At 36.0% G+C, this 12,371-nt stretch overlaps 2 protein-coding genes across 8 annotated transcripts in view; one reads left to right on the top strand and one right to left on the bottom strand.

Moving 5' to 3' along the window:
* Positions 1-1,255: 1,255 nt before the first annotated feature.
* On the top strand, positions 1,256-10,262 carry LOC5567942 (digestive cysteine proteinase 1). Of its 2 annotated transcripts, none has more exons than XM_021855091.1 (4): positions 1,256-1,483; positions 8,410-8,730; positions 8,804-9,061; positions 9,125-10,238. In XM_021855091.1, the coding sequence occupies exons 1-4, from the start codon at positions 1,441-1,443 to the stop codon at positions 10,147-10,149; spliced, it is 1,647 nt and encodes a 548-aa protein (XP_021710783.1). In that variant the 5' UTR covers positions 1,256-1,440; the 3' UTR covers positions 10,150-10,238. The 2 variants fall into 2 exon arrangements, with proteins under 2 accessions (XP_021710783.1, XP_021710782.1); XM_021855090.1 differs by lacking the exon at positions 1,256-1,483 and adding an exon at positions 1,873-1,972 and having other exon boundaries at positions 9,125-10,262.
* LOC5567935 (reversion-inducing cysteine-rich protein with Kazal motifs) overlaps positions 10,236-12,371 on the bottom strand; it is a 108,718-nt gene continuing 106,582 nt past the window's right edge. For 4 of the 6 annotated variants that reach the window (XM_021855087.1, XM_021855088.1, XM_021855086.1 and 1 more), the window contains one exon: positions 10,240-11,203. In XM_021855087.1, coding sequence (XP_021710779.1) covers positions 10,410-11,203 — 794 coding nt within the window. In that variant the 3' untranslated portion in view covers positions 10,240-10,409. Of the gene's footprint in view, positions 11,204-12,371 lie in introns of all 6 variants that reach the window. The other 2 variants (XM_021855084.1, XM_021855085.1) reach the window with 1 other exon arrangement.

The following is a 12,371-nucleotide window of genomic DNA, read 5'->3' as shown; positions in this document are numbered from 1 at the left end:
TAACAAAAAATTGCTAAAGATAAGCTACTATTATTTTGAGCGATTTTACCTGGTGTTTAAATTTTTAACCGGTAGAGTTAAAAAATATAAAATATCGTGATATTTAGTTCTCTTCCAAAATTTCATTCTGATTGCTTATAGGGAAACAAAGTTACAGCATACAGCAAATCGGCTTTCGCTACTATTATTCTGAACACAACAGTATTATCATCGGTACGTTTAGCACATAACAGATCTTTATTATCTGTGGTACTGTTATGCGTAGAAAAACCCCGTATTTCTTAGCATAACAATCCCACTTTGAATTTCGTGATTCTAGTGAACACGCTTTACTTCATTCCATTGTAATAATCCCATTTAGATGTATCACAAACCTGGCCAATACGATACGATAAATGAGTTCTACAAGGAAGTTTATGTGATTTTTACCCTATCTGACCCAGGGATGTTCTGGAATAACTTTGTCAACAATACTCCGAATGTTCTTCTTCTTTCTGGCGTTACGTCCCCACTGGGACAGAGCCTGCTTCTCAGCTTAGTGTTCTTATGAGCACTTCCACAGTTATTAACTGAGAGCTTACTATGCCAATGACCATTTTTGCATGTGTATATCCGTGTGGCAGGTACGAAGATACTCTATGCCCTGGGAAGTCGAGAAAATTTCCAACCCGAAAAGATCCTCGACCGGTGGATTCGAACCCACGACCCTCAGCTTGGTCTTGCTGAAAAGCTGCGCGTTTACCTCTACGGCTATCTGGGCCCTCAGTATACTCCGAATGTATACTTTTCCATTACTCATGAAATTACAAAGAAGCAATTCTCAATATTTTATTTAAAAAAAAATTGGGTGCAATTTGAGTTTTGTATGTCAGCCCCGTAGTCTACGGGCTAAAGGAAAAACATAAAAGTGTTGTAAAAATACGTAGGTATTTGATTTGTGTTTTACCTACGCCATGAAGCTAATGCAACTGTAGGAACAGAAATTAGAAATAGTGCGTATTTTTCATATTTTTCCACAAAACCAAGTCAAGTGAAACGAAAATTAAAAAACCTATTTATACGAATTTGTTCTTAGCTATGCGGCTATTGGTACATCGACCCTATTTCCATCATTTCTTATCCTGGTTCAAAACGAAATACCTTTACAGCGTTAAACCCTCTCATCGCTGAGAACTCACGTTCACTTTCTCACTTGGTGCTCAATTGTACATTTTACAATACAGAGCCATTATTTTCTGCTCCTTTTTCTTCACGCGCTGGTCAACGGGCTTTGGCATTGCTCACATATAATCCTTCGAGTCGAGTTGCGAGCTTACTTTAGTTTGAACCTTACTTGCGTCAGGAAGCAACTACCCTCCGTTTGTGTGATTGAATATCGTTTGAAGTTTTGATGAATTAAATTAGTTCGCATTAGTGTATTTCCATAGCATATAACTGAATATGCGCCAATTAATTATTTTAATAGGCTGTCTTTTTGTGGCAGGTGAGTGAATATTTTTGAATCTAGCTAGGTATATATCGCAAAAAAATCTAGTGAGTTGGTGCAAAATTACCAGGGTCGTCCATCGCTCGTTTAACTCATATGCTGTTTTCGTAATCTACTTAGCTCGCGACCCTACTGACCGCGTTCTATATAGACATATAACGTTTGAATATGGTGCGATGCCACATGAACGAGAGAATTGAATTCTTTTACACATAACAAAATAACGAACAATACAAAGGGTCAAAGGACGCTGAGTGGAGAACGATGGAAGAAATACGACGAAGAAGTTTATTGTTATCAAAAGGATCATCGTCGGTTTTTCTAAAGTGTTTTCAGAACTTCAGGATGGGCTGTAGTTTAGCATAGTGATTTTGATTACTCAATAATTACGCCTTTTATTTCTCCGCTGGGCTATCAGGGCAGTTTATATTGGAATGGAAAGGCTAATTAAAATGCACTTTTGCGTCGAATCAAATCGTAAAGAAGGTAACACGGTGTAATACAAATTCACAATTCTTTTCTTTAATTCTCCCACCTGTGAAAAGTGATTACGCAGTACAAAATTAAACTATATTTAACTGTTGATTTTGTCAGCTTCTTTCTGCGGAGAGCTTGTTGTCATCGTTTCATTATCAACTTTTTTCAAATTAATTACAATCTCATTAATCTTACTTTGGATACGCATAACATGGAACAGAAATACCATGCCCACACAGTTACGGATCACCCACAGTGACGGATTACTTTGGCTTTCAACAGCGGATGACTCGATCAAAACATAAACGTTGACGTAAAACATATTTTTCCCATGTTTTACCACTTGTCTTCTACCATTTATAATGTTAAGCACAACATTGAACCGCTAAATAACGGTATATTTGACAAATGTTTAGTTGGTACCACACAGCTATCATTATATGGTCGTTTTCTGTAAGAAGTGCCATCAGCATTCATAAGCTCCCACAGGTGCTAAAATTTAAATATTATAGCAGAAAAAAATTCTCGTTCGCTTAGATTTAGTATGAATTCATCTTTGGAAAACATTTCCCTTAATTGTTGATTGTAAATACTGAATATTAGCAGTTTAAACTAGTGATCCATAATATGGACGAGGACATGATTGTTTACCACGGTTATGGATCACTTCCAAAGAATGTAGATTTCTGCCATTTTAAGCATTGGATTCGACATTTTCAGACAATAGCACTAAGGATAAAACTAATAAAACATCAAGGTTTATAAATTTCATTTTTTAGCAGACAAAAATGAGTGGAAAACTTGGTGTGGAGCAAAAACAGTACATGTATCAGTTACTTCAATGCAGTATCACAAAAAAATGGCATTTTACCCTTGTTTCCAGCTCCAACACTGCTATTTTTTTGCAGTAATATGTGACACATTGTTAATTTTTGCCAAATCATACAATACAGATGCATTGAGTTGAAAATCTTTTGATTTAGCGCACTGATCCGTAATATGTCACAATTTGATCCATAATATAAAAATTGATCCATAATATGGTTTTCAGAAACCTATACAATTTTTAATTTTTATGAAATCCTATGAAAATATTACACTCCAAACAGTTTACCAACCGAAGTTCCAACTTGAAACGATTCAATTCGTGCTTTGAAATTACAATTTTACGTTTTCCATGTCGTTTTATTGAATTTTATAGGTTGGACTCTACACTATTTGATCCATAACTGTGGGGTCATGGTACCATTGTTAATTTGCTTGCACGTTGATAGGAAGCTGGAAAAAGTTTTGAAAAGGGGGCTGACAAAATCGGGCCATCTATGTAATGTCAAAAACTTATTGATCCGATGCACGACAGCAAGGACCCAAATTTGCCATCACAATTAAGAGATGAGCTTTCCTCTACCCACATTTTTCAACTGATTTTTTTTTCACTCGACCAATATCGACCCCATTGACAAACTGACTCGCGAATGATCTTTATTCTGTAGAATGTGGACTAGGGTGGTTCATTAGAGTGGTTCAAAAAATCGTTTTTGCTCCACACCGCTCATTCGATTCTAGATCAAATTCTGAGTGTCCCCCCAAAATTTGAGCTCATTCGGATGAAAACTGAGACTGCACAAGCCCTTTATAGCCAAAGTTTTACAACTCATACAAAAATCAATAACTAATTACTGAGACGTCCGATTTGAAAACGGTCTTCGGCAAAGTTGTAGCTGAAGAATGTATTTCACAGTATCAACGTAGCACTAATCCTCAAGAACACATGGGCAAACACTATGACCAATTGAATGAATTGCTTGCTTTTCCCATAGTAATTCCCATATAAACTTTAAAGGGCTTGTGCGGTCTCAGTTTTCATCCGAATGAGCTCAAATTTTCGGAGGACACTCAGAATTTGATCTAGAATCGAATAAGCGGTGTGGAGCAAAAACGATTTTTTGAACCACTCTAGTGGTTCATGTTACAAAAAAGTCGCAAAATCTCGTCTACCATTTCTTACTTACAATCTTCATCTTCTTCTTGTTCTTCTTGGCATTAACGTCCTCACTAGGACAGAGCCTGCTTCTCAGCTTATTGTTCTTATGAGCACTTCCACAGTTGTTAACTAAGACCTTTCTTTGTCATAATTGCCATTTTTGCATTCGTATATTGTGTGGCAGGTACGATTATACTCTATGCCCAGGGAAGTCAAGGGAATTTCTATCACGAAAAGATCCTGAACCAATCGAGAATCGAACCCAGACACCTTCAGCATGGCTTTGCTTTGTAGCCGCGGACTCTAACCACTCGGCTAAGGAGGGCCTCTTAAAATCTTCATAAGAAAAACATAATTCTAGTACTTTTTCAGTCATTTTGGTAAGGATTTCAAGGTTGTCCAAAGCTGTTGAAGGTTTGTCTGAAAATTTCATTACAATTAAAATTAAATTAAAATGGCACTCTTAAATCGATGGAACAATCACATTCACGCTGAAATACATGACAAAACCATGTTAGTCAATTATTTTAAATAAATGGATAATGAAATATATTTTGAACTTATTTCCCCCATATGCAATTGAAAATTATCACACGAATTTATGGTTATCTCCTTTCCTGTCCGTCAGATACTCAACTTCAACTTTATCCATGGTTTGAAGAACAAGTTTAGATTTAAAGATAATAAGTTTATCTTACAAAGAAGCTCTTTTTATTTTTATTTTCCCTTAGAAATGTCAATAGGAACGTGTGGTAATGTAATTAACTATGCAATAAAAATTAAAAAAAAATCCAATAGAATGTTTCTGATTGAAAAAACTAAATAGTTTACTCAAAAACTCTTAAGAAAATCTGTTCTTCAAAGTTCAACACAATTTTAGGCATAACAAAAATCTGAATTTTTTTTAACACATTGTATATTGAAAGCCTTTGCTATTATACTGAATCTATCTTTCAAACCATCAATAATATTCCACCAATTTCTGACACTAGGTCTCTTGAGAGATTTATTCATTTATGGTCAAATTCTTTCATTTCCAGCAAAAACGTAAAGTAAGCAGCGTGTTCAAAATTGGTTTAGATTACTAGAGAAAGTATACTTACTTGTACAATAGAGAGCTTAATCGTGAGTTTTAACCGCATTGTAAGGTATAAATTTAACTTTTTTTGGTCGTTTTGTTGATGCATATTTTCCTATCTGCCAATGTTGATGATTTTCACTGTGTCTTTATACAGTCTTCTGAAAATAACGCATTTTTCTCCATTCTGCTTTAAATAAGCAACTCTATGAAGGCGTAAGTTATATTTTACATAAAAACTACATTAGTACGTCCGTTAGTACGTGCTTTGAACCTAAAATTCCGACTAATTTCAGTTCCTTTTAAATTTACAATCTGTTTCTCTAAAAAAACGGTGGAAAATGTTTTTATGATGCCTAAAAAATTGTTGCTCCTAAAATAACTTTCATTTTAGGAGACTTCTTATTGATGATGCTTTTGAAGATCAAACCCTTTTGGAAAATAAAAAAATAGTAGAGGAGTGTAGCATTTTCCAGCCAATATGCAATTATTATTGGTTTTGATAACCTTCAAAAATCGACCGCTCCGAGCGTTGTACGAGCGAAATTTAAACATGTTTGTGCTTTTTTATTATCACAACATCGTACAATATTAGACGATCCAGTGAGATTTTTTTGTAATTTTGATCGCCTTAGGTGGCCATCAATATTATCTTTTTGAAATTATGAAAATGTCTTGTGTTTTTTGAGCATATAAAAAATCATAGTTTTGAGCAATATGATTTTGCTAGGGGAGTTAATTTATATATTGTTGATTTATATGTAGTTTTATTATTTATAAAAAAAAAACAATTCAGCCGCTTTAAGAACCTTATTTATTTCATTTAAATACAATTTTGAGAGAATTGTTTGTTCAATTAAAAAAAAATCATCAGGGGAAAGCTGAATAAATATTCATTGGAATGTTTTGATAGAAAATACTGTGAATTGCGTTTAAATTTTTGTCCCCGTGAATAGTCGAGCGGTGCTGAAGCCGTATATTACCCTACATAAATTTTTCTTTGGAATTGTGTAAGGGGTATCTGGAATAATATACATCACTTGGGCAAAATGGCTTTGCGGCGTTCCGATGTACATTCACGAAAAATTGAGACATATTTCTTAGAGTTTGTTTCGTAAAATTGCATGTTGAGGATTCCAACGAACGCATTTTTTTAATATCTCCAATTATTCCGCAAATACGTTAATAAGGCATCATGGGCATGGGTTTTGTCTCAAGGTTGTATATTACCCCAAGATTATATGTAAGGTGGCAATCATAAATATACATTTAATTTAACCATGTGCACTTTTCAGGAGTTTACTTTAAAAAATATTTATTCACATTGAATCGTATAATATTTTAAACAGAATTTCAATATTGCTTTAAAAGGCCTGCCCAACCTTTTTGGATCGCGAGCCAAATGTCAGAAAATATATTTTACGGCGGGCCAAACTTTTTTAATGCAGTTAGAGGCGAATGAATTTATAAAATTTAAAACCTCTTAAATATAAATATAATAATAATAATAATTTTTAATGCAACCATTTGTTTTTGGCAACATAAAATAAAACTGATACAAATTTCAATTGAAGAAATTGAAAATAGATATATGCCTCAATGATAATCTTGCCGAAGATTTTGTGAGAATTGTGCTAATGATGACGTCTAGCCCAGTATTCTTTCAAAAATATGTCCTGAACGATGTGAGAATGTTTTCCAGGATTTTATAAAAAAACAATCTCAGAATTCTATCAAAAATTGTCATAGGATTTTGTCAGAATCTTATCTAGTATTATTTGATAATCCTCTTCAGAATTTTCTAAGAATGAATTCCCGGATGTGAAAATCGTACTAAGGATTCCTTCAGAACCCCACCCAAAACTCAATATAAAATCCTGTTTTAGACTTCAGATTCAGTCTGTCCTGCTAAGAATTCCGTAAAAAATTAACTTAGGATTGTGTGAGAAACTTTCACAGGATAATGTCCAGGATTCAGTAATAAACTTGCCTAGGATTTTGTGTAATCCTACGAACAATTTTGAGAAATTTTGCTCTACATTTATGGTAAGAATCCTGCCCAAGTTTGCTATTAAGGTAAAAATGCATCGAAACCAAACCTCGAGTTTTCAATGGCACAAATCTAAAGAACCAGATAATCGAGTGACCAGTGATTAGTTTTCTAGATTTGTGATCTTGAAAATTCAAGGTTTGGCTACGATCCATCTTTATCTTAAATTTATGTGAGAAACCTGTATTAAATTTTATATTTTTTTAATCTGCCTTTAGATCTGCTTCATATTTGTTATAATCGTATAACTGATCGAATTTACGAAAGCTTGTGAATATATCGCTACCAGTAAAGACTTCAAGTATCAGAAAATTCTACCAATTAATTTATTATGAAGTACATAATACTAAAAATTTAGCAATTTTTCTAAAGAGATACTGCAGATGTTTCTTAGTAAATTTGGTAAACTTACTAAAGATTCTACCTAGAATTTTATAAGGGTTCATCGAAGAATGTCTTATAAGGCCTGGTTGTAAAGTGGGTGGCAGCGTCTCATAAAAGACCTGACTGTAGATACTTCAAGGAATTTTCCCAGAAGATTTTAGAAAGACTTTTCGAAAGTTCGTAGAATTCCTAAGCAGTCTTAATAATCAACAAGTTGAGACCATTTGAACACATCATAAAACCGTTTTACTTCTTCATCTAGGACAGAGCCTGCTTCTCAGTTGAGTGTTCGAATGAGCACTTCCACGGTTATTAACTGAGAGCTTTATTTGCCAAAGTTACCATTTTTCGCATTCGTATATTGTGTGGCAGGTACGATGATACTATATGCCCAGGGAAGTCAAGGAAATTTCCATTACGAAAAGATCCTGGAGCGACCGGGAATCGAACCCTGGCACCTTCAGTATGGCTTTGCTTTGTAGCCGTGGACTCTAACCACTCGGCTAAGAAAGGCCCGCACCGTTTTACTTATAGGGAAAAAATTCTGTCAGTTGCTATGCTAAGAATGCTCTTGCAGGTACATTATAGATAAATGTTTCAAAAATGTTTGCAGAAATATTGACAAATATTCCTAGATCATATCATCATTATTTCTATGAAAAAATCTGAATAATTCAGCACAATATTTTGGTAATTTCACTGCAAAGCAATGGAAGATACATATAAAATGGATATGGTTTTACTTGATATTTTTGTTGAGTGTCTACACTTTTCAAAACTTAAATGATTGTATAAGAAAATAAGATCATTTTAAGGAATAAGATTGATCAATATATTTGATAAGTAGATTTTTTCCATTTTTGGTTATTCTACTTCGTTGATTAGCTATCACTCGATAGAAAGAAAAGTGAATTTATACTAAAGATTTTAACTTATTCTTCTATTTGCAGCTCTTGCCACCAATCCACCAAAATGGCCTAAGACCTACTCTGTGAGTGGAGTCCTGAACATCCCGTATGCCGAGATCACGGAACCGTTCTACGCCTGGTATGATGAAGCCAACGGTCGCTCCCGTATCGATTACTACGGCGACATGGTGAAAACGTACCAACTAACAAAGGAAGGTGATTACGGCACTAGTCTGAAGGTTGCCCCCGTTACCAATCGCGAATCGATGAACAAACAGACATGCCTTCAGGTCAACGGCAGCAGCGATAATCCTATCTCGGTGCAGGGCATTCTACCGGATACTAAGAACTTCAAATTGGCGGGTGAGTTTTTTCTTCACTGTAAATGCTGTAAATGGAAGAACGTAACTGATAACTGTGTTTTTATTCTGCAAAGGTACTGAGCAAAGGAATGGATTCAATTGCGACAAATTCGTACTGGTTGATGATGTGGGCCAGAAACGTAACTACTATAGTCTCTGGGTGCGTTACATCAATTCACCTAAATACCCAGCCTCCCGTATGCCTATACCGGTTCGCTACGAAATGAAGGGATACAACACATTGCTTGGCTCGCATTACGATCACTACTATTTGGATTATGATTCATACGAACATCAGGATATTCCTGCCGATGTATTCCAAGTCAAAACTTGTAAGTTCCATCTTTTAAGATCATTTTAGTATTTTAATAACATATTTACCGCTTTTTATACAGCTGAACCCTGCATTGGCTTCCCGGGACCCGGCAATGGTCATTATGCCACATTCAATCCAATGCAAGAGTTCATCCACCCGCGCTCCGAAGAGCATTTGGATAATGAATTCACACGATTCAGGTACAAGCACGGCAAAAGCTATCACAACGAAAAGGAACATGACCTTCGTCGTGATATTTTCCGCCAAAATCTGCGTTTCATCCATTCACATAACCGTGCCGGTAAGGGATTCACCGTGGCCGTTAACCATCTTGCCGATCGTACCGACGAAGAACTGAAAGCCCTTCGTGGATTCAAGTCGTCCAACATTTACAACGGAGGGCAACCATTCCCCTACAACCCGGAGGACTTCAAAGATGAACTGCCAGAGAGTTTGGATTGGCGTATTGCTGGTGCTGTAACTCCAGTGAAGGATCAGTCGGTATGTGGATCCTGTTGGTCATTCGGTACAGCTGGACATATCGAATCCGCTTACTTTTTGAAATACAACAAACTGATGCGCTTCTCGCAACAAGCACTGATTGATTGCTCCTGGGGATACGGAAATAACGGTTGTGATGGAGGTGAAGACTTCCGGGCCTATCAGTGGATGATGGAAGTTGGAGGTATTCCTTCGGAAGAAGAATACGGTGGCTACTTGGGGCAAGATGGTTATTGTCGGTTGGAGAACAAAACGTTGTACGCGGCCATTGATGGATGGGTCAACGTTACTTCTGGAGATGCTGAAGCTATGAAAGTGGCACTGTTCAAACATGGACCACTGTCGATCGCCATCGACGCCGGTCATAAGTCTTTCAGCTACTACGCAAATGGAGTGTACTATGAACCGGAGTGCCGAAACAATTTGGATGGCCTGGATCATGCAGTTTTGGCAGTTGGATACGGAAAACTGAAAGGCGAAGATTACTGGTTAATCAAGAACTCATGGTCAAATTACTGGGGCAACGATGGATATGCCTTGATGGCAATGAAAGACAATAACTGTGGCCTTAGTACTGATGCTACATATGTCAATTTGAAGTGAGGTTTCTTTCTAGAGTAAAATAAGTTTTAGAGATATTTTATTCTTGATTTTATGTCTGTCATCTTAAGTTAAGTAAAAATAAACTGTTTACAAGTTTGTGTAACAAAACCCAAGACTAGAGATTTATTGTAACCATATTTACAAGGATCTAACCATACTTTGGTACACTGAATTAAATTCACAAATATCACAGCTTTTATTGCGTAAGAGTCTATTAATTTGGACTTGGCACTAAAAATGTCATGGTTTCTTTTCATAGATCATCTATAAACTAATCGAAATACAACTAAGGATTGCACAAAAGTTATTATTAACCCTAAATGCATACATATTCTATGAGCGCCGCTGTCTACATTGGTTTTGACTATATTTGCAACTATCAATGCACTTAGATTGAGCTCGCTAGTTATCATATGGCTTTGTGTTCTTATCAGGGTAACTATTTTTTCTGCTTCGCGAGTACAAATTTCAACTTGCAAATAATTTGGATGCTTGTTCACATTTTCAATTATTACATAGATGTCATTTTCAAATGTCAGTTGTCCACTAATTCTACACTCTACAGTCTGCAGTAATCGTTCAAGAGAGCCAAGGATAGATTTCAGGGTAAGGATTTCCGTATGCACGCCTTTCAAGGCATATAAAGCTCGGTCAACTTGCTTCCTAGAATAAACTATTCGCAAAGCTGTTCCACAAACAGGACAGCAAGCACCTGGAGGTATCACCAGGCTGCATTCGTGTGACTTTCGTTTAGGACATTTGATTGAGGCACATTTGGATTCCATTGTATCACTTATCACACCAACCTCTTGGCATGGCCCATTGTAGTCGACCATTGAGAAATCAGCCCATGCTTCACACTCACTTCGGTATGTGATTCCGTTGACACCGCAGACTTGCGTACGCTTTCGGGATGTTTCGCAGTGTTTGAAGTACTTTTCCCGATATGCAAATAACCCACCGGACTTAACAAGATCGCATACGGTGGGATAGAAGTTCAGGTTTGTGTCCCGGATGGATGTAATTACCGAACAGTTGATAGACGCTAGGCTAACTGGAAATAAAAAAAAGTTGCAACATAAATATTTAGCGAAAAACAAAATATAAATGTGAAATTTAAAATGTTTGAGAAATATGTACAGAAATGACTCCGATAAACGCTGGATACATTTTAATAGGAATCTGTAGTACAGGTCGGACTCAATCATCCGGAGTATCGATTTTATTGCACTTCAAATAATCGAGTAACTGAAAAAAATTGCATCAAAACAACTTAAAATTTGTATTATTTGTTATTTTATTTGTATTATGCAGTGACGTATCCAGAAATTATTTCTAGGGAAAAAAGGGGTCTAAAAGGAAAACATATTTTGACATACATATAAAGTAACCATATTAAGTACAGTTCAAAATGTACTTACACTTCACCAGATCTGTTGAACTAAGGGATTATCAATAAATAAAACCCATCACAAATGGGGAGGGGTAGGAATTCATGGGAAGATGATAATCTGTAAAAATATATCGTAGTATCCTGGCTAAACAAAAAGTGTGTCATAGGATGAAGGGGGTTTCCAATAGATAAATATTAAATTAACTCATTACGCGTAGTAAAAATGGATAAATTTTGGGTGAAATTATGAAAAAAATCCACGTGCTCGGCTGGGATTTGAACTTAGGACTCTTGAATGCTAGACGAGCGTTTTACAGACTAAGCTACCGAGCCACTTGGTGACCCAATAACTCAGTTGGTTAACATTACAGCGAAATATTACTTCACGCAATATATGGACGTTCCCTTTGTCATGTCTACCTATCGCAAGTGATATTCCTTATGACTCTGGTACCTTTTACTTGTTCGTACCTACGAGATTTCTGAGCTATAAATACTGGCCGCCGTTAGCTGAAAGGGAGACTGCTCGGACTGTGGACTGATTAACATATTATTTTATTCTTTATTTACAGGATATAAAAGTGGCGACGAGGATCATGGAAACGTGTGCTGGAGAAAATCGTTTTTCTTTGGGGTGGCGAATTGCCAATTTTATTTGTTTTTGAAAAGTGTGGCGAAATTGCCGATTTGAGTTGAACCAAATTGTTCTTGAGAGCTGACGAAATTCTCGTTAATTGTGAACATAGTTGTTCTTTTGTGAAGCGATTGCTGTATTGAGATGAACGAAATTGTTCTTTAGTGTTGACGAATTTCAACAAATATAATGTTG

Source organism: Aedes aegypti, chromosome 3 (genome assembly GCF_002204515.2).
Source record: "Aedes aegypti strain LVP_AGWG chromosome 3, AaegL5.0 Primary Assembly, whole genome shotgun sequence".
NCBI lineage: Eukaryota > Metazoa > Arthropoda > Insecta > Diptera > Culicidae > Aedes > Aedes aegypti.
Note: the sequence above shows the minus strand (reverse complement) of the source record. Positions and strands in the feature narration are given on the sequence as shown.

What these genes read in the sequence shown, in the direction of transcription:
- LOC5567942 (XM_021855090.1), top strand. Translation starts at nt 1,921, where the DNA reads ATGGAAAGGCTAATTAAAATGCACTTTTGCGTCGAATCAAATCGTAAA. An exon ending in CGAATCAAATCGTAAAGAAG is followed by an intron (nt 1,973 to 8,409) that starts GTAACACGGTGT and finishes TTCTATTTGCAG; the next exon opens with CTCTTGCCACCAATCCACCA. An exon ending in TGTATTCCAAGTCAAAACTT is followed by an intron (nt 9,062 to 9,124) that starts GTAAGTTCCATC and finishes CTTTTTATACAG; the next exon opens with CTGAACCCTGCATTGGCTTC.